General features: G+C 41.9%; 1 protein-coding gene across 5 annotated transcripts in view; it reads left to right on the forward strand.

The window, feature by feature from the left end:
• The first annotated feature begins 1,440 nt into the window (after positions 1-1,440).
• The window catches only part of svep1 (sushi, von Willebrand factor type A, EGF and pentraxin domain containing 1), a 146,472-nt gene continuing 125,241 nt past the window's right edge, over positions 1,441-22,671 (forward strand). For 4 of the 5 annotated variants that reach the window (XR_007448651.1, XR_007448652.1, XR_007448654.1 and 1 more), the window contains exon 1: positions 6,813-8,070. Coding sequence is in view for 1 of the 5 variants with exons in the window: in XM_049568935.1 (XP_049424892.1) it covers positions 7,522-8,070 (549 nt within the window). In the remaining 4 variants the exon portion in view is untranslated. Of the gene's footprint in view, positions 1,495-1,594; positions 1,635-6,812; positions 8,071-22,671 lie in introns of those variants that run through there. The other variant, XR_007448653.1, reaches the window with a different exon arrangement.

Consider the following 22,671-nt stretch of genomic DNA (forward strand, 5'->3'; position numbering starts at 1 on the left):
GTTCGACAAAAGTGGACCTGAAAGCTGTTAATGACTTCAGATAGTGTTCACCTGTTGGTCTTGTTGCAAGTGCTCATGGGAAATGGAGTTCACAGGCACAGTTCCATGATCCAGATACATGGAAAGCTCCACAGACACACAAACTGAAGATAAATCAATACAAAAAGTTATCTGGAAATTAAAATACGTGAGTTTTTATTCATTAATTTGTATTTTCGTCTTTCTATTTATATATCTGTCCATAAAAAGGACATAAAATCATGAAAATTGTCCATCAGAGTTTCCCAGAAACAGCAGCACCCAGTTGTTCAACAAATTCAATCTAGATCGGAGGGATCCAGATTTGGAAATGCCGTGTTCTTCTAACAAGGATCAGATAATCTATTTTACTTTTCTACCATTTTTTTTTTTAAAAGCAGCATTGGATTGAATCACCCTGGTCCAGATACAAACGATTCAAGATTACCAAATCCGAATGGGAACTACATATCACAATGTAGGCTATGAAGCTGTGTAAAGAACTAATAGAATAAAATAATAGGAGTTTTTTTAATTTTAAGAGACAGAAAACAATGTGGGGATCAATTTGTTAGACACTACTTTTGACTGTGTCACTGTAAAGAATGTTAAGTGATAAATTAAATCTTAAATTAGATTAAATTAATCATTTTTGTTTGAGATTGACAGCTGTTTAAGGGATTATTTTATAGTGACACTATCCTATATTTTACTGGAAGGCTTAACAGATATCGCTGTGTGTACTTCATCTATTAACACTGTAACAGTTAAATAAATCAAGTGCAAAATTTGAATAAATGTTTATATATCTGACTGGTTTTAAAGTTTGCATTTTGCTCCTGAATGCCACTTTGAATTCATCCTTCTGCTGGGATCAGGATAATCCTGATTTTTTTGGGGGGGATCAAAAGTATCCCAGTCTGATGAAAACGTTTTGAATGACAAACCAGAACTTGAGTATATGATCTTTTTCAAAAGTTGATCCAATCCCACAGCTGAATTTTGATCAGATCTTCAACTGTCTTGATTTTGTCTGACTAAAATCCGAAATCCACAATATATTTACGATGATATAAACAGACAAAAGAAGCAAATCCTCACATTTAAGAAGCTGAAACGGGCGGAGTTGTGCTTAATAAATGTCCTAAATTGTTACACGGTGATCAAAATTATTGTATTGGAAGTAATAAAACATCAGTTAAACTCAACTTAATACTTGAAATCCACTTGAATAATGGAGCAAAATTTATGGATTCAATCCAAAGGTATTTTATTCTCTGATCTGACACAGGAAAAATATTTATCCTGATTTTAAATCAAACTGAGCTGTGCAGGAATGTTTTGGAAATGTTATCCCCTTGCTGAGATATGTGCTTCATCCTTTAGGCCGGAAATGCCAGGAAATATGAGGAATGTGTTGTCACCTGCAGCTACTGTATCTGCTGCTCCAGCCCGCTGTCAGAGGATGACAGACAGGTGAGAGAACAGGTGTGAGTGTGTATAAATAAAGACGCTCTCATTTGACATCCTTCGCTGTCGTCGAACTGTCTTGACCTGAGTGTTTTTGTTTTTACAGGGGAAGAAGATAGAGAAGAAGAGCGTAGAAGAAAAGAGAGGTGAGTGTCTTACTAGCTGAGGTTTAGTGTCTGACCTCCTGTTATTGTGTAACGTAATTTAATCTTGATGGGGATCGAGCATTTTAGCCACTCTACCAGTGGCCAGATAGTATTTATGTCAAAGTGCGTGTGATGAGCGGACAGCGTCAGCATCCTCAGAGTGCAAACCACAGTAAGAACTATAATCAGATCCTCTGACTCGCACTTTTACCGTCAGTGTCTTTTTGTGCTCTGTCCAATATGTCTTTGCTCAGTGTGTGTCTGTGGACATTTGCAAACCGAATGTGTGACTCTTTGCACATATCCGTCATCGCGTGTGCTTCCCACAGATGCTTAAAAAATGTCTTTATTTTGGTTTTTGAAAGTCACTGTCTAAAAAAAGGGGCCTTAAATTGTCTGGAATTTAAGAAAGGCAGACATTAAATTTGATCTGCGGCAGACTGACTGAGCAAACGTCTGCTTATTTGTTCTGTCCTTTCTGTATTTTGTTTAATTTTATATCTCTCAACAATGACAGTTTCCACTGCTTTATTTGGATTTTAAATGGTTTAGACTGCTAAATTAGTGGCTACACGTCTTGTGATGCCTAGCTGCAGATTTTAAAGGGTAAGTTTGGTATTTTTCAACCTGGACTCTATGGGCCCAGGTTTTAGTGTCTACGTGACCAATGGGAACAACATTCTTTTGCATTGGTTGAATATTGAGCAAGAGGGCTGCAACAGGCAGTGGCCAAACAGACAATTTACATTCACCAGAAGTGTTTGTTTTTGCTACTGACATGCACAGATTGTTACTGTAAGTGTCTGACAACATTATAGAAAGGATTCCAACAGAGATAGACTTTTTTTGTCAAAGAGTCAGATACTTTTTGTTTAACTGGAAAGAGCCCTGAAATTGCTATTGCCAAATTAACTGGTGGCCATATTGGGGCTGTTTCTAAGTTAAACAAAGAGGAACTTACTCTTTCACAAAAAGGTCTATCTCTGTTGGGATCCTTTCTAGGCTTGTCACGATACCAGAATTTCAGTAGTCGATACCAATACCAGTGAATTTCCACAATTCTCAATACTCATTTGATACCACGATATACCATGACTCACATGTGAGTGATTGACAGTGACAACGTGTGTGTCAGCTTTGTCGAGTGCAGCACGATGCTGGTATATGACGGCAAAAACACGAGGACCTCGACACTTAAGAGGCACATGACGAAGGCTTGCCATGGAAAGAAAGACGAGAGGCAGCCTTCAATGTCCACGTTTGTATCCTTAAAAAAAAGTCGGGTTTAAACCGGGCACGGGTTCGTAATTACAGTTAAAGGGACGGGACGGGCTCAGACAGAACATGCACGGGCTCGGGTGGGGTCGGGCTGGATTTTTTGGGCCCGATCTAAGCTCTAGCACTTATAGAAGCCATTGTTTCTAGCAAAGACGATGGAGAACAGGCGTTCTTCTTCGGCGCTTGTCCTCGGCACAGACTGACGCATGTATACTGCCCTCGTCAGTTCCGACAGGAATCGACACGGCAAAGTTGCTCAGGGCAAAAAACAAGTACCGACATTTTTTGTGTGTTGGCATCGACTTGGTAGCAAAGTATCGGTTCTCATGACAAACCTAATCCTTTCCCTAATTTCATCAGACACTTGGAATATCAGTCTGAGCCTGTCAGTGGCAAAAACAAGCACTTTGAGTGGACGTAAACTGACGGTATGTTGCAGCCTATTTCATAGCTGCCGGCTGCAGTGCTTTTTTCAGTACTGGACTAATTTCAAAAATTGTTGTCCAAGTAGGATTCAGGTCAGAAAAAACGCAAGTTATCCTTTAACGCTGAGGAAGAAGAAAGTGTTTCTGTTTTACTACTCAAAAGCTGAAGATAAAAAAGCCTTCAGAGTCTTTCTTTTGACCTTTTTTGTCATGAAAATTGTATCTTTTATCTGTAAAACATCACAGAACTAATTATACCTTGTACTCAAAATGTGTTAATATCTTTACTGAAGTCTTATACAGCACATATAGGCCATACTTCCATACAGATTTTACTTGAATATTCAGTGTGACCAACACACAACCCCCCCATCAACACGTACTCACAAGCCTCCTCTCCATCCACCAACCCCCTGTCTCCCTTGGGACCCCCATGAAAGTCTGGTGAGGGGTCTCCAGTGCCAATAAGCAGGAAGTCACAGCTGTGCTCATCCCCCTTTCAGCATGTGTGAGAGCAAGGGTGTGTGTTTTTTGTGTCTCTGTGTGGATCTGGGTCAGTGTGTGTGTGTGTGTGTGTGTGTGTGTGTGTGTGTGTGTGTGTTTGTGTTTGTGTTTTAGTCTTTATATTTCTGTGTTTGTGTCTCAGTCAGTTTATCTGGCCAGTATGACGCTACTTTCTATTCCCACCTCTTTGGTGCAGAAGTTTCCAGAGCCGTTAAATGAGAGAGACAGAGAAAGGCTGGCTTATACAGGCTAATAAACACTCTGTGTGCCTGAGCTGTGTGTCATTGTGGCTAATGGACTGACTGCACTGGACTGCTCTGGTGGAAACACACACACTCACACACATGCACACCCTCTGACAACTTTCTACTTTTTTATTGTTTCTGTCACCTCCTCTTGCTCTTAACTTCTATATGTCTTTACTTTCTCTTTTTAATTGCTCTTTTTATATTTGTTTGTTTCTGTATTTCTCTACACTGTATTACCAAAAGTGTGCACACACTCTTGTCCACATAGCTTGGGCCTCAGGCTGTTTTTTAGTAGTTTATGCTGGATGTTTTATGACCTGATAAGAGCTGAAAAATTAGTAAATCATCTGTAAATTAATCTCTAATTATTTTGATAATTTGTCAGTCGTTGAAGTCATTTTTTTTCTCCTACTGTATGTGATTGTAAAAATTTCCTTGGGTTTTGGTCTGTTTCTTGAACAAAACAAGACATTTGAAGACATGACCTTCAGCTCTGGGACATGTACATGGACTTTTTCACGACACACAGCAGTACATGAGACAGATAATCTGTGAAGAAAATCACGTTCCTCCAAATCGTTGTAGTGCCTCTAATTGCATTTGCTAGAATCTACTGCAACTTTTGGAAACAACTAATCAGAGCTGAGGAGTCTCTGATGCAGCTGTCACTCATGTCTATCGCTCCATTGCGGTCAAACTGTCAAACTAGGCAGCACTGATCAAATATGAATCAAAATTCTGTCACTGCATTGTCCATCTTTCACCTCGGTAGTTTTCAGACACATATTTTAGTGTACTGAGTAGCTGTAAAATGAGAACGTCTGTGACCTGTGTGCCATGTTGGAGACAGCCAAGCAAAACAAAGCGCCACCCACTCGGTGTCTTGGTTCAGATTGGTTGTTTGCCCTCAGCCATGTTAATGCAGATACTGATGCGTAGAGGCACCTTTTGTGGTTATGTGATACGCACTCGGAGGCGGCAGTTGTTGATGCAGCAGGCAACAGCTGAAGTCGTCAAATACCACCACTGTCAGTTGACGTCCATGTGAGATACCAACGCACAAAGGCACGTTTCGTGGCAGTACGGCACCGGCCAGTGGCAGTTTTGATGTTGCCTACATTTACGTAGTATAAAGAGCAAGAAGACCCTATAGGTTGGGTGGGACAGTTGGTGCATGGGTCAAACAAACTCTAGACTTTCAACTGGGACCTCGCTGCTCATTTTCCATGTGAAACCAAAAGGCAATGAAGTTTTTTCATTAACAGCGATGTATGTCACATGATGTACGTCACGTTACGTTACATGACGTACATGTACTTCTTTTAAGCCAATCCATGGTGTTTTTTTTCCCTGACCTGACCACGTGCTTTTTTTGCCCAAGCGTAAGAAAATAAATAAGGTGCTTTAGATGTTGTAAGTTCATTTTGAAAAAGACTGTATGCATGTAACAGGCAGAAGCTACATTTTTTGTGAAATCTGAAGTGTATTTTGAAAACACACAGTGCATGGCACAAGCGTAAGTTGACTCACTGTCCCATAACGTCCAACACTGATGCAGGAAGGTCCCTAGTGTGTCATATTTTGATGCTTAGGTCCACTGACAAGGCGGCGGTATTTTAAAAAGATCTCATCAGCTAGGTTCCAAGATCTTGTGGAAACCCTTCCCTAAATGATGGAGGCAGCAGATTAACATGCATAGTTTTTAGAATAAAATATTGTAAAGTCACATAGTTGTCACACTTAGATGTCCACATACCTTTGGCCATCTAGTGTATCTCACTTTTCCCTCTGGTCCCTGTCTCCATCTCCCTCACTTCTTTATTTTCTGTCCCTTGTTCCCCTGTCTCCTTCTCCGACTCTTTCTTCTTCAGGAGCCTCTGCAGCTCCTTGTGAAGCCAGCTCTTTGCTGTAAATCTCAGGCCTTTGGTTTAATAGGCGCAGTGTGCCTCTGTAACACCGGCTGCCTTTGTTTTGGTTACAGATAAAATCACTGAAGGAAAACACGGCAGCAGAGAGAGAAGGAGAAAGAGGGAGAGGCTATAAGAGACCGAAAAGATGTAGAAAAACAGCACAGTGAAAGAGTGTGTGTGAATCCCTGTGGAGCAGGAAGAAGTAGACAAATCCAGAGAGTGGAAAGGGCAGTTCTTCCCTCCTCTTTTTTATTTCTTGAACAAGATACAAAAAGAGAGAGAAAGAGAGGAGGAGGGAGAGGAAGTGATAGCTGCTGAAAGAGTCAATGATTTGACAAAGCACGTACCCAGAGCAGACTTAACTACTTCCTAACTCTGAAGGACAGATCGAGATTTCAGACCTTCCTCCGAACTCTGCCAAACTCTGCATCTGTCTGATATTAAATCTAGTCTGAGTCTTTAATCTGACTTATCTTCTTGCCCTCTCCCTCCTTCATCCCGCCTTTCACTCTCACTCTGTTTGATCTCATGGTGATGTTACCTTAGGTGCACGGTGTGGACATGTGGAGTTGATCACAGCAAGTGTTGGTGATGTTTTTTTTAAGGGGGGGTAAATGTTGACAAGTTGACAAGCAAGGCGCTGCACTGACATCGAACCTCACTCCACTGTCAGGACGAGAGAGACAGACTGAGAGAAGGGGGTGGGGGTGAGAGACACAGAAAGAGATAGGGAGAGAGGGGGAGGTGAGAGAAAAGGAGGAGGAGAGATGAAGAGGGAAAAAAATGACTTCACGGCCACGACTGGACTGCCCCCTTTTTTCCCCTCAGCCTCTCTCTGTCTCTCAACTTTTTTCTTCCGTCCTCCTCCGTGTGTTTTTTTAAATGATTTGGGGAGAAGAGGGGAACAAGCATTCAGAGCTTGGCTGACGGTGCAGGCAGGAACGTCACAGAGAAAAAAACACAGGAGCCTGAGGGGCAGCACATCGGGACTGAGGAGGACTGAAGAGGCTTGGGGGGTTTTTGGATCTGATGCACAGGCTTGAAGATTGACTTTCAGTCAGAAGAGGCAGGAAGAAGGGGAGAGAAATGACTTATAGATTCATATAGACTTTGAACAAGCTTTAAACAACACATACACACATACAGACTGTAGAGAAAGCAAGGAAAAAGCCAGATATACAGTTTTATTTTTGTGGAAAAGACAGGAAGGCAAATATCTTGTGAGCAAGCTTAAACATTTTTCCAGACGGGACCGGAGTTTTCTTCCACTGGAGAGAGAAAGAAGCAGATGAACAGAGGCACATTTTGAATGAAAAGAAGACTCCTCATCTTAATTCAGCAATGCTCTTGAGGAACTCTGCACTGAACTGTTGCTGTCTGCTATGTTCCTGGACGCTGACACAGGCATAGGACACATTTAAATCCACTGAACTCCTCTTGAGAAGAGGATCCACGCTGTCTTTTTTTTTTTTGTCTTCTGTAAAAGTCCTTCTTCAGTGCAGGTGTTGTGCTGACTCTCACTATGTTTTCTCAAAGGTACTCTTTAACGCCATCATGGACTTCTTGCCTTTTGGTGTTGTGCATCCTGGATGTATGGACCACAGCTTGGCCGGCTGCCCAGCAATCCCAACCCCAGCAGCAGTCCCGCCGGTCCAGGCAGATGCCACCTCTAACCTCCTCCTCGTCAGCCGGCAACCTGTCAGAGAGCGCCGAGAGCAAAGTGGAGCGTCTCGGCCAAGCGTTCAAGCGAAATGTCCGTGAGCTACGGGAGAAGAGCTCCTGCTTGGACCTGGTCTTCCTGGTGGATGAGTCATCCAGCGTGGGGGCCAACAACTTCCTGAGCGAGCTGAGGTTTGTGCGCAAGATGCTGTCTGACTTTCCCGTTGCTCCTGAGGACACACGTGTGGCATTGATCACCTTTTCATCCAAGACCCATGTAGTGACGAGGGTGGACCACATCTCAGCGCCCAAGTCCCACCAGCACAAGTGTTCCCTGTTCAACCAGGAGATCCCGGCCATCAACTACAGAGGAGGGGGAACCTACACGAAAGGAGCATTCCAGAGGGCAGCGGTGAGTGTCATGTGTCTAAGTGTGTCCTTGCATTTTATAAATGAACCCGAGCTTGCTTTTCAGAAACCTCTGCTATATGTGTGACTGCTCAGTGTCTGTATATGTGTGTGTGTTTGTGCAGCCTGCTGTCTGTGCAGGGAGTAATTGTGGCTTAGTAAGGTTGATGTTAATGAGGCCCTGCGTGGCCTCGCTGTTGCTGCTCTTGCTTCCTCTAAATTACACACCAGCAGATAGTGAGGGGAAGCCGCTTGCCGCCTAATTGTTCAGGAGTTTCCAGTGATAAAAATACCATTAAGTGGCAGCACACACACAGATGCATGCACCTACCAACCCATGCTTACAAAAGATGAACTGTATGCATGTAACACTGAGCAGTAGGTTCAGAAAAGAGCAGCAACTGGCAAGACATAGTTGGTTTGTGAATCATCATGAATTTGTAGTAGAGTCAGGGAATTTGGGGGGGTTACGCAGGGTTACATGGGGTCAGTATGTGAGCTTGTTTATGGTTTGTTGATTTGAGCTGCCTGACATCCAGCCGCGCACAGTCACACTCAAACACACACACGCACCGAGGACATATGGCACAGTTCATCCGTCAAGTCCAAACAGCCCAGCTGTAAAAGCTGTGTTGGTGGTATAGGGGCTGGTTCTGTATAAACACACACACCTCGGCTCATGCCTCAGATCTGCCCTCAGTTAGGAGCGTTGAGAGCATTTTTAAAGTACACACAGGACCGGATTCAGGTGCTTTTGGGGTCTGCAAACTTGCTTAGAGATACTGCATGTTATTTTACAGTCTGCTGACAGTTGTTGCATCCACACAGATGGAAGAACATCATGGCTGGGTGACAAAAATGCAAAATAGATGTTATGACTGGGTGCACTGAAGGCAGAAAATCTCTTTAACACTGATGCAATCATGTGATAGATGTAAGATAGCTAAGCTTGTTGCTGTGCAGTGGTTCAGTGTTGCGACAAAGACGATACCCGCAGTGATCATCATAAGGCAAATAAGCCGAAAATACTGAGATGCTGAATGACTGAACGTCCAATCAAGACATCCTGCTTTGGTTCAAACACAGTCACAAAATGAAAGTGGTGCCGGCGTTTGCGTCGTGGGTGTCCGGGCAACTTTGAACTTCAAACAAATAATAAACAATGACACACTTGCGACATAGACCATGGTCTCCTGGATGGAAGTCATGTGTTCGGCCCATTTATCCACCACAACTTCCTCTCCATGTGGACTTTGTCACTCTTTACACTATGACACCTGACTTCTGGCAGAAAGCCCTGAAGGGTACTTGTTCTTCCATGTGCGATCAAAGACAGATTAAGAAAGACTTCTCACTACACTACTATGAGACACTAAACTATGAGACAGGAATTTAATTTACATGTAGATATACATATATGGCATTAACATGTTTTTTTTTATATTTTAAAAATAGGCATCAAGTAATTAGGGATTGGAATAGATAAGATTTTAGTGATAGCAGTGCCATTACTGGTTCTGCTTATCGATCCGATTCTTTACCTCTTATCAATTCCTGATCCATTTTTTTGTCAAAGACATGGCATTCCTAGCATTTAAGCCGATGTTGCATAGAAAGATGTTTCATGATCACATGCTGGCATCGATAAAAGGAAATGATAAGCTCAGAGGCACATGATTCCCATGGATTGGACAATTTGGAGCCAGCTCTCATCTGGAGCTCAACTTGCTTCCCATTCCTATGAGAAATACTAGTCTTTTGGACAATATGGACATCCGATCACAACCAAACAAATAAATGGTCAATAAGATATTGTTGTATTAAAAAACAAAAAGGAAAGAAGAACATGCATTAGCCTTTTTCGTAGCAATATTATGATTTTGCAAGAGAGGGTCTGACTGCACAAGTTTTGGGTGTGTAAACAGCATCAGTATCTGGCCGTCCTCCTCATGAGTGTGTTGCATTTTTTTTGGCATCGACCGCAACCATTTTTGGCCAGGGACACAGCGTCACTGTCCAACCAGTACTTGTTGGGTTTCTAATATTGTATCAATGTTTCTAAAGGGTGTAGTTCTCAATACATGTCTATGAACTTACTTTGTCATTAGGAGGTGAAGGGGACGGTGATGGTGGGTTGTGTGACACCAGTGCAGGCCACAGTTCGAGACCAAGAGAGAACAAACCTGGTTGTTTGGTGATTCAGTGGTGATTGTGCCACCAAAGCAACATTACCACGTTGCACTTTTTGTCAGCCATTTTTAGCCTGGGACACAACGTCACAGTCTAACCAGTGTTTGCTAAGAGCCATTGGTTTCAATAATAATACATGCAGAAAATTATCACCATAAAACCCAAATCACTTTGATGCTGCAGCACTAACTTTCCATGAACGCACTGTAGACAATAAAATTGCGTCAGCCTAGTTTTATAGACAAAGAGGTAGGCAAGCTGAGCTCTGGCAGGTTTACCTCTTCAATCCATCCCTGTTTAAAGCTAATAGCCTTGGACTGTATACTCCGGCTTAGCGCTGAAAGCTTGGCCCTCAGGACAGGTTTTCAGCTCGCCCTCCTCTTAGTTAAGTGCTGATAAGGAGACTGCTGGCTGCATCCCAGCTGCTAAAGACCACAACAATACCAAGAAAAGGCTTTCTGGGGGAACTTCAGGGCCTTTATCACTATTCACAAACACTCAGAATGTTTTGGGTGATTTATCAAGTGATGTAGTATTCTCCATCAGCCAAAGATGGCTTTAGAAGAAAAGTAGGGCGTACCGCTGCTCAGGCTCTTAAGTCTGCTTCCAAACATTGTTATTGATTCAAGGTCTGATTAATATAAAAGCTTAAATTTCATTCTGTTATTCTCTTATCATAGCCAACGAACTCTGCTGTATTTCTTTTCAGTATGGCATCTACATGGTGAAAGTCCGTAGGCTTTCTTGAGCGATGTATGAGTAATGGGAGAGCTACGTGCAGCCTACACAGAGCTGAGATTTTTTTTGGAAAGACAGATGAGCCTAGCAGATACTGACCAAGATGCAACCGGTGCTCCAGAAAGCACCCAACACCTGACAGATTCAGTCTGACATTTACTGTGTCTTGACATGATCGGGGAAGTGATGTTAAGAAAAACAGGCCTGCGTGTGATTTATCGCCTGATCTCTGCGTTATTTTATCGTCCGTCTGAATCTGACTGGAAAGAGAAAAAAGGGGCGTTTGTCGTCTCTTTCCATTAGCTGCATACAGGATGGGTCTGCTAACACTAATCTACAAAGCGCATATCCGCCTGTCATCATGCACCGACTGAACTGTAGGCCCACTGTGTCAAATTGGAAATTTTGCGGTGTGCGCGAGTGCATGTAATTAGTGATTTTTGCCCGTACACGTGCCATCATGTGTTGTCCTCCTGTGTATCCATCTGAGGCTTCAAGGGAAAATTAGGGGTGTGTGTGAATGTGTGCATCTGTGTAAAAGAAAGAGAGACAGTGAAAGCAAGAGAGAGAGAGAGAGAGAGAGGGGGATAATTGATAATTGCAGTATAATAATAATAATAATGCCATATTTTATTCCTTTGGCTGGTCTTGGCTGTTCTAAGTGCTGTAGAAAGCTGGGATCCATTAAGAGAGACATTTTTCCACCAGCCGTGCATGTAGAGACAGGGCTCTCCTCCAGCACTCTTCATCTCTGTCTCACTCTGTCTCTCTACTGTCTGTCTGTCTGTCTGTCTGCTGTCTCTCTTTTCACCTACTACATCAAAGGTCTGAAGCATCAACGCATATAGGCTCCAAAGTAAAGTCTCATTCAGGGGTGTCTGATTTTTTTCTCACTTTGTTTATGCAAATATTGTATTCAGTGTTAAACTATAATAATATATTTACAGATAGAGTGAGGGGGGTCGGGGTATATGATAATATGATAATACAATGTGGAGAATATACAGAACGAGCAAGCAGTATTTATATCTGTGTAGTTAGTAAAATGAGATAACATAAGCAGGTTATAGCTTATATAAGTCACATTCTCGAGATGTCATATCCGACCACATCCAAAGGCAAATCTGTTAAGAGTTATTCCAAATGGTTTACCTCTAAGGTGTGGCAAGACACCTACCTGCCATAGGAAGTGGTGAGATGCAATTAATTAGAGAAATTTGACTCTCTGACAGCCTTTCCTTGAAGGCATTCATGGTTTTACACGCAAGTTTACACTTGAAATTTAATCAAACAGGCTGATACAACTGCCGGCCCGCGAGCCAACTCTGGTCTGCTGATTAATTCTGTTCACAAATAAATCTAAATTAAAACCCGAAGAGGAAAAAAATCATGTAAATAACAGACATTTTGCCACAATTGCTCCTGTGCTATTGGTCTAGTTGCCTCTTAGCCTTACAACCTGCCAGTGGGTTTGAAAGAAACAATATTTTTTACTACAATACCTCAGTATCAATACTGTGATGATATTGTAGGGTTGACTACTGGTGCGTTTACAAAATATTTACACAATGAGATTTGATAAACAATCAACAGTCATGTGGATATAAGGCAAATAATAGAATAGCTAAGCTCAGAAAATTACGTCACTTTACTGTAATGCAGCCTTTAAAGCCAGGAAAAGACAACACTTACGATATCACAATATCCAAAATCTGAGATGATATCTAGTCTCATACAATTACATTGATTAATATTGATATATTGCCAAGCACTGTTAGAAAGGCGTGTTTTCTTTTTAAAAATTTGCCAAAGTTACACCATTTATCATCGCCAGAAACTGTTAAAAATTCTAATTATTGTCTGATTTTCAAGTTTCCAACTGTCCTTGAATGCATCACGTGTGACGAATGCTTCTGTCAGGAAATGTGACCAAAATTATACTGAAAATAGTGATATTTAATCAAAATCACTTTATTTTACATCCCTTATTTACGATTTTGGCAAAATAACCCATATTTATGAACCACATCCTGTAAAAAACATTCTGTGCTCCTCAGCACAACTCGGAAACCACAAATAATTCTGCTGAGACCAACAGTCATGTGACAGAAATTAAGTGAAACTATGATTGAACCGCAGGCTGTTTACACGGAAAGGAGAGGACAAGACAGGTTGTTAGAAATGCAATAAAAGTTTTGAGAATTTGGCAGTGTTTTGTGTTGAGTGAATGGAATTATAGCTCAGGTAAATGTGCGTCCCCTAGGCCTTCAGCTTTCTGAAAATATGGCCCTGTAAACAGTTTAGTTGAATAGCCCTGTAATGGGAGACAGCTTCAGAGCGAAGTTCAAATCATGCATCCTTTTTTGCACCTGGCCAGTCGTTGCGTAAAGTGTCAGATTGTCAGTTTGTTGGGAGCACACTGAGTTGGACTGTTTTTTTGAAGCAGTGCCATTGAGGTGCGGATACAAAGTCTGTACTCAAAGTATTGGAAGTTCGATACCCAGCCCTTTCCTCCTTCACTTTACTGACATAAACCAGCACATCATTCTGTGCTTGTGTGTTTGATGTGACGTAGATGAAAGTAAATGTCACACACTATGAGTTTATTAAGAGCGCAGCACTCTGTCATAATAACTCGCAGTGCCTCATTTCAGGATCTGTCTCTCCTCAACCTCACATTTGACATGATAACCTTGTAGCTGATGACATCACTCACCGCGCTGTAGTTTTCCAGCACTTTCATGACCTTCCTACAAAGAAGCTGATTGATGACTTTCAGCAAATGTTTTCAGGCTCCTGAGGAATAACTACTGTACTGTACCTGAGACAGAAGTAGTTCACATCGCCCCCTCCAAACTGAATCATATTCCTCTCCTCTCCACTTACTGTAATTGCCCTGAAAAAGTCAATCCATTTTCCTGCTCTTTTTTAGCTCTCCTTTAATTTATTTTCCATGCGTTTGCCTTTTACATGACCAAATATCTTCAAGGCAATATGGCTCAAAGCCTTTCATTTTATTCTATTGGTTGCTAGTAATCTTGTTGATCCAGGAATTATGGCTTTTTCCATTGTTGCGTTTATTATAGCTTGCTTTGGATACGAGTGTCAGCTATAAAAATACAGAGAAAGAAAAGACTGTATCTGTAATAGCCAGTTAAAAATCCCCGCCATCACTTGTTTTATGTCTCATCATCTGTCTTCATCCTGTAGATTCGCCTCTGGGTTGCCATGTGTTGCCAGATAAAAACCCCCTCTTGCTCTCTGCAGGCGGGCCAGGCTTTGGCAAAGAATTGCAGGCACTAAACTGGACTTGGCGGCTGTGCTGTGTCAGTCGGCCCTCACAGTTGCATAAGACACAGACAGATGGGCAGCGTGTGAAGAGGGATGACGAGAGAAAAGGAGTGGGAGAGAGATGGAAGAATGAAAGGAAAAAAGTAGAAGAAAGAGGGGGAAAAAGCCCTGGATCAGGGAACTGATAGAAAGAATGTGGCTCTTTCTGGTGGTTATTCACAGTAATGTTTTTACCTGACTGTTAGTGTCTCTGCCCGGTTAGGCTCTGCCTGAGTCTGCTTCAGAACAGACTTTAGAGCAGTTTACAGGCGTTAGCCACGCAATAAAAGGGAGCTTTCTGCTCAGCCAGACAGTGTGTTTCTGGGACTGAAATCTGTATAAGTTGGACTAGCAGGTGGGATATTTTCCTGAAGTAACTTTGTCATCAGGAGGTTGAAGGGATGCTGGATGCCTTGACACCTACATGAGACACCTGCAAAGTTGCAGATCAATACAGTCCACTGTTTTGGACCAACAATCAACAAAACTGGTTGTTTTTTAGTGAGTCATTGCTGCGTTTTCAGCAGCTTTTTGCCACCAAATGTGGTGTTTTGGGATGACCTGTCACTGTGTTTCCAGCTGGGTTAGACTCACAAAAAGCAGTTGTTTTTCACCAAGCCATTGCTGCGTTTCAAGTGGCTTTTGTGCCATCAAACTTGGGGTGTTTTTTTAGCAACCTGTCACTATATTTCCAGGAGCTTTAGTGCCCTAAAAATTGGGTGTGTATTCGTTAACCATTGCTGTGTTTTCAACAGCTTTTGTGCCACCAAACGTAGCTTTTTTAGCGACCTGTCACGTTTCCAGCAGCTTGGTTGTTGGTTGTTTCTTAGCAACCCATCACTGTGTCTAGTGGCTATTGTGCCACCAAAATTGTTTTTTTAAGCAACCCATCACTATGTTTCCAGTGGCAACTGTGCCATCAGATGTGGGTGTTTTTTTAGTAACCTGTCACTACATTTCTAGGGGCTTTTTGCCCCCAAAATTGGGTTTGTATTAGTTACCTATTGCTGTGTTTTCAACTACTTTTGCGCCATCAAATGTGAGTTTTTTAAGCGACCTGTCATGTTTCCATTAGCTTTCATGCCACCAAATTTTGGTGTTTCTCATGACCTGTCAATACATTTCCAGCGGGGTTTGGCACCCAAACTTTAGTGTGTTTTAGCAACCCACCGCTGTGTTTCCAGCGGCTATTGTGCTACCAACATTGGATGTTTTTTTATGACCCATCACTACATTTCCAGCGGATTTTGTGCTGTCAAACTTTAATGTTTTGTAGCAACCTGTCGCTACATGTCCAGCATCACCCACTAAATGTGGGTGTTTTAAGGCACCCATTGCTACATTTCCAGCGGCTTCTGTGCCATCAAACATGGGTGCTTTAAGCCAAAACATAACCTTTTCCTAACCATAACCAAGTGTTTTTTGTGCCTAAACATAAGCACATGTTAACCACAGCGTTGTTGAAATGTAGAGATAGGTAAAGTTTCAGTGTATCTGCTACATATTTACGTACAAATATAACGTATTTGTAGTTAGCAGAAACATACAGTTCCAACATTTATTCTGGACATAGGTTTGGATTCTCCCAATGACCCTTAATGTGCCCAACTCACAAGGAGAAGGCACACATGTTCACCCTCAATATTAACACAGTTTATAGACCAGCTGGATGTCTTTACATGGTTGTCATCATATAATTCAGAGAGGTCATGTCATAGACTGTAAACTGGAGTGCGTGCGTGAGAATGTATGTGCTTGCATTTATAGACATTGGGCTTGTGTCCTCAACACGGAGCTCTGGACTTGTAAATCCAACCACAGACTCACAAACTCATTTTTATCTTGCATGATTTAAGTCCTGCAGACTTTATTTCGAATTCAGTGTCTTGCTGACTTCCAAATCTTGCAAACAAGTACGTTCATTTAAATAGTCGTAGTAGATGTAAAATTAAGCATAATGCAACTACAAGTTCTGGTTTTCACCTTGTATTATTCAGAGAGATTTTTTGCTGCATTGTGAAGGAGTAAGTTGACAGCTTTTTGAGTGTAACCGCTGTGTTTTTCCAGTAAGAACTTGATTCAAAGCCCACATTATCCAGCAAAATGTATAAATAGGCCAAGTTGATGTTTCGGAGAAGGAGAAATGTCAATCACACTTCATACAGTGCTACTTGAGATGATGACTTTCTTTATTGAGCTTTGCCAGACCACGGTAAGCGAAACAAATATTGAAGGCTGGCTTTATGAGGCCCCCCGTCTCATTCCAGTGGGTCAACGCCATTTCTTCCATTCCTCCCATTCTCATGCTTTTCCATCATGCGCTCCCCCCAGAGCCGCAGACCTCCCCAGCAGAGTGTCAGGCAGGGGAACTTCACTCTCGTCAGCTTTGACGCATCGCAGCCAAAATATGCAGTATTATTTTACAAAACATCGTCTATTAGATTAAATGAAGCTTGTGTAAGTTGCTTATGTTTGGCCTGTGGAGATGTACTGTAGAGTTTCTGTACATTCTTGGCCTCTTTGAAGTGCACACGCACACACTCACACTTAATGTTAATGTTTGGGTGTCTGAGCCTTTCGCCTGAACTTCTGAATAACCGGTAATGAGATGTAGAGTGCAGCAAATTAAGGTGGGAAATGAACACCATCCATCACCTGAACGCTGGAAAATTTTGTCTACGGCGGGTGATTTTCAGGGGCCTTTTCAATTCTAGAAAATATATTTGCTTACTGGAGCATTTTTTTATTTTCTTGGCTGAGTCACAGGGGAAATTTTAAGCAAGCCAGTGAATTCTCTCCAGCACTAAATTCTTGCTAAACTCTCACTATGAGGAGGTGGAAGTGACACTGTAGAGAGATAACAAGGAGCTCTAAGAGAATAAACTCATTTCCCCTTCATGCCTCCCTAAAATAGAAGCAAGTGTTGTGCTGAAGAAAAGAGAAGATGACTACAGTTGCAGTGGAAGAGCCGATGCAGTCGAGTGCCCACTGTAACAAATGAAAGCAAGGTGCATCTCTTTGATCCACTCCCCAAGGCTGGACTCAGCCATGATAAGATAAGAAAAGTCTCTGTTTCCTGTCTGTGCAACTGCCACTTCCCGCCATCTCACCCTTAATCATTTCCTCCCCCTCAGTCCGTCTGCTTTGTCCCGTTCTGCCTCCTCCTTCTCAGTGTCAGAGGATCTCCGGCAGGGTTAGATGAGTCAGAAGTCAGAGGGATGGAGGAGACTGGCCGCCTCACCTACCAGCCAGAAAAGCCCTGATAAGACTGAGGCCAGACAGGATAGTCCGCAGACACCAGACAGCAGATTTAAAATTCTGCAGTCTGCACTGGGATCTGGGTCACTACCATTACTGTTTATAGCACCTCATATATCTGTGAAATGATTAATCAGAACTGTAAAGTGAGGCTTTAAAATAACACACATTGCTCTATGTCCCAAAACAAGAGGTAGGAGGAGCAATACTCGTAGTAATCTCAGTTTTGCTTTTAAAGCTAAAACATTAAACTTAAAGCAGGTGCAAACTACTCTTGTAGTGGGTTTGCATAAATATGTTTTATATGTTGAAGTGCTGAAGTTGGATAGCAGTGGCATTGACACAACTCGATAGCAGTCTCAGTAGCAGAGTGTCTCCAACTAGAGTAAATCTAAATGGATAGAAATTGCAAGCTTAAACTTGAAACCTTGTCATAATAGCAAAATAAGTGATAGAGTTTTACAGTTCGTGATTTCCTTCTCTTTGCAAAAAATCCTAAATGATTGAGTTGTTTTTTCCCACCTGGACCTTTATGTTCTGCCATATGCCCTCTAATCATCACGCTGTAACCTGTGACAGGCTGTTATGATACCACAACTGTCGCACATTCACATATATGTAGGTTGTTTGTTGAGCTGCAAGCGGCACATCGGTTTACATTACCAAAGGTTTATGACAAAATTACTTGACGACACCGACTCCCATGTGCGCACGGGTGAGAGAGTAGAGGGAGAGACGCTGTGCTGCTGCCAGAGGAGCCACTGACTGAGTTCCCTCTGAGCAGTAACTCACTACAAGAGTCTGAGAAGTCCGGGGCTGTTCATAAAACATTCAGGACGCCACAGTTTATTCCACACTACTGCTGTTCCTCTTTTTGGAACCACTGCGTAGTCTGCAATACTTTTGCTTTCAGGCATGCTTGTTGTTGCCGTGGATAACAGTATAACGTCATATGTCAAGAAGCTGAAATATTGCGAGTGTCACAATATGAATTTTTTATATCATATTAAAAAATATACCGGTATTATCATGACACCCCTATTTCTACTAAACTACACCCACCAACCATATCACAGCACAGAAGGAAGCATACATCTACTCATGGACAAGAGGTTCATGTTCATGACAGTGTGAGAAAATAGTTCCTACGTAAAACTGCTAACAACAAGGTGGGTGGATTAGTTTGAGTAGTCGGGTCATGATTTCTGGAATGAGTCACTGCGGTTGTGTATTTCAAATGTGTCTTTTTGCCGCTTTGAGCACCACAAGCTGAGTGCCGTCTAGATCCATTTGGGGAGTGAACTGTCTCTTTAAGTTTTAAACCTTGTCAGAAGCTTAATATGGTATTTATTAACTCACGAGGGTTTTTTCCTTTTCCAGTTGTTTGATTTGAATCATTTTAGAAGCCTGAAGGGATAAAACAATCCAGTGTTTCACAAGAAAAGGCAATCATTGGAGAAAGTCTGAAAAGTAGATTATTTTGTGTAGCAGAATATGTTTCTTTCCTATCTGTAATCATCATGTAACCCTGAAGATTTATTTTGTGACTCATTTTAGGAATTTTGACCCCCAGGTTGGAAACCACTGAGCGAGATCAAAAGCAGCTAAAATAGAGGTTTGCAGTTTTCTCTTCTCTTCTCTTCTCTTCTCTTCTCTTCTCTTCTCTTCTCTTCTCTTCTCTTCTCTTCTCTTCTCTTCTCTACTCTACTCTACTCTACTCTACTCTACTCTACTCTACTCTACTCTACTCTACTCTACTCTACTGGCTCACAAACTCCATTTGGTTCTTGTAGTTCTGTTTCTTCTGTTTAGTTTTATAATGAGACTTCATCACACAGTATATTGGCTTTGGAGAGTAGGTGCTACCTGAGAGTGGTCAGTTGTTCAAAATGTCGATTATGATATGTTTCAAGTAGATACCCTTATTGAACTCCTGACTAAATATCATAACATGATCTACTCTCATGGGCTGAAATCGTATTTTAACTAGAAGATTTTTTACCTCACAGTGATCTAATTTTCAAATAGTGCATAAGTCCACTCCTTATGCACACTTTACTGGGTGCTTACCTGGCGTGTATGCTCAGGGTGTAGTTGGAAAGTTATTCAGACACTGTCACGGTGATCGAGACCATAGACTCAACACGACTGTGTGCTTAAGTGTGTGTGTGTGTGTGTGTGTGTATGTGTGTCTGTTTTGGGTTTGGGAGGAAGAAATGCTTTAGTCTGGGCCTCTTCACACTGAATCATTTTGACAGAAATATTCTCCATTTTCTTCTTTCATAACTTTGTCCATCAACCTCAAATATGCTTCACTGAGGCACATTTTTCTCACAAAATGCTTTGACAGAGCTGTTTTTTTCCCGTTTTGTCATCAGTAATACCTCTGTTTAGAGCAGAAACTGTTGGCTTTTACTAAGCTATAACATTTTGATCAAATCATTCCTCTTCTTAACTGTTTAATTATTAAGCTTTGCTGCTTTTTGTTGTCTTTTATGATAGCAAATTAAGTATCTTTATGTTAGTCAAACAAGCTCTAAAAAGCCACAGTACACTACTTACCCAGCACCAAACGGCAGATGGTGAATATGGTCAAGCATTTAGCAGCTTAACAGACAGATATTTCTCAGGAGTTGGTTGAGAAAACAAGAAGGGTCTAGCTGCAGAGCCCCAGGCCTAAGCGCCAACTCCTTCCGTCGGACTCTTTACGGTCAAGAGCTTGGAGAAGGAGTGAATTGTGGACATTGGAGACAATCAGTGGGATACGATAGCATGCCTTTTGTAAGTTTGAATAAGCAAAACAGCCTCTATCAATAACAACAATCTAAAAAATACATCCGTAATATTTTGATATAGCTGTAACTTATAGTTTGGCAAGGCAACGTTAAACAGCAAATAACTTGTACTAACCCCATGAGTTTGCTAACGTTAGCTAGCTATGCTGATGTTTTATAGACTGTTTCACTGGAATTGCATTGCTAGGCAACAGCTTGGGAACTTGTTTACTTCCTGTCAGCTGATGTCATTCGCTTACAGTGCAAAATATCCCAACAGAAAATGCAAATGGTGTGTTCAGAAATACTTACTCAGAACACACTTTGGCACAAACTGGACGGTTTGTAAATTCAGAGCGCTGCTGGAATGCACGATTCGGTTCAGAACACCACATTCTTGGAGCAGCAGAGCTTACTCCAGGTACTCTTTCTGGGTAGGCGGAGGATCAGAGCGCCAAGCAGCTTGAACTGAACTGTTGTAGAAATACAATGCTCCACTACTTCGAACATCAATGCTCTCATGAAGTGAAGCGAAGAGCATGAGACTGGATCTACAAACTCACCCAAAGGGACCTTTTAGAACGTTTCTGTTGTCAAGTTTGAAGTGGCCCATACATTAATGTTAGCGTGTAGCCTAAATGTGAAACCAAATGTGATCAGTCAGCTTATAATAGGCCTAATATTCATCATTTTGTGATGTTTGACATGATACAATGTGTTAAAAGCACTCGGCTACTTTATCTTATAACAGTAAAAAAAATACGCTGCGCAGTTTAATACAGTGGCATGTAAACGTTATGTATTGATCAGGAAGCATGATAACGCACATGGTTTTCCACCTTAACACATGCCATAAAATGTGATTTTCCACCAATGGTCCTGGTGATGGAGATTGGCCCAAGCCTGGAGCTCTTCACTGAGACTCTGTTGAGGAAAACAGAGCTAAAAGAGAGTGAATGTTGGACTTTCTCTTGTTCACTGGAAACAAGACTCCAAATAAGTGATAATGTTGCTCCATAACTGCTGGATTGTAATTCAGTCAGTTATTGCTGGTTTAAACATAAATGTTTGCATAACTAACTATCCATGACTTCAACATGCGTACTGTCTGCCCTGTAAAGTGCTTAAGCTGCACTCTATCTCACTGTGTCTAATTGAAGAGACAATATTTGTCTTTATTACTTAACGGTGGCCTGTGCACTCCTGTTCCTTCTCTCGTCACACTCTGCTCACCCCTGCCCTCCTCTCTGAAATGGATACCGAATATTTTCCAGAAACAGGGGCCTATTTTCCGACCTCTGAACGTCTAGAAGGACCCCGAGGCCTCCTCCTTCACCATTATCTCACACAAACACAGACGCACTGCGTCACACGCGAGCTGGCCTGATGTAACTGACCTCGGATGAAAAGCAGTAAAATGACTGAAATCACACTTGACCATGATCTCATTTAGATCAATATTCAAAGCATGAATGCTTTCTGAATAGAGCTGTTTTTCATCAAATTATTCAAATAAGGGGAATCTGGAATTATTGCATTCATGAAGAAATGATCAACAGATGTGTTTCAACTGATACCTCTGTCCTTCTGCAGCTATCACCATATGTTGTGTACTTTGAACCTGTCTGTCACATGTGTGGAGAAGCGTTGACAGACAGTCAGGTAGGGCAGAGATATGCATGCTGAGAGGTCAGCAATGGTCATGGCAACGGGTGCATCTGCAGCTCACTATAGTGCAGAAAAACCCTGCAAGAGGTTGAAGGTGGCCAAATATGCGCAACTTGTCACAAAACTGGATGCTTACAGAGATTTCTTTGAAGATGTCCCAGCTGCTGGGAATGCGGCACTCTTATCTTTCTAGTTAGACACAGCCTGACATCTACTGTGGAAGTATTTAAAAAGGTCTTGAAAAGGCAGATTATCTTGTCTTTGAATGAGCCATTTTGTCAACCAAGAGCTGGAGCCAAGCAACAATCTCTAAAAAGCACCACAGTTTGTTTCAATCTTTTTGTTCTGAACCACTTTGTAATAGATTTTCCGAACGCTGGATATCTCATTTGGAACCAAACACCCTCAGTTTGACAGCACGAGACATTTTTTTCGAAGCCCAATCCAAGGTCACCAGTTTCCTCAAACAACCCTCCAAGCATCCTGGTCCCATCTGTATCCACTACAGCAGCAGTAGACTTGGCAGTGTAAGACCAGACTATATCCTTCCTCGTCTTCTTTAGATCTTTCTTCAGGAGATCAGCAGTCTTACCCCTCCAGGAACCACCGAGTCCAACACAAATTTAGGAAAACCCAAGTTCAGATTT

Source organism: Epinephelus fuscoguttatus, linkage group LG23, assembly GCF_011397635.1.
Source record: "Epinephelus fuscoguttatus linkage group LG23, E.fuscoguttatus.final_Chr_v1".
NCBI lineage: Eukaryota > Metazoa > Chordata > Actinopteri > Perciformes > Serranidae > Epinephelus > Epinephelus fuscoguttatus.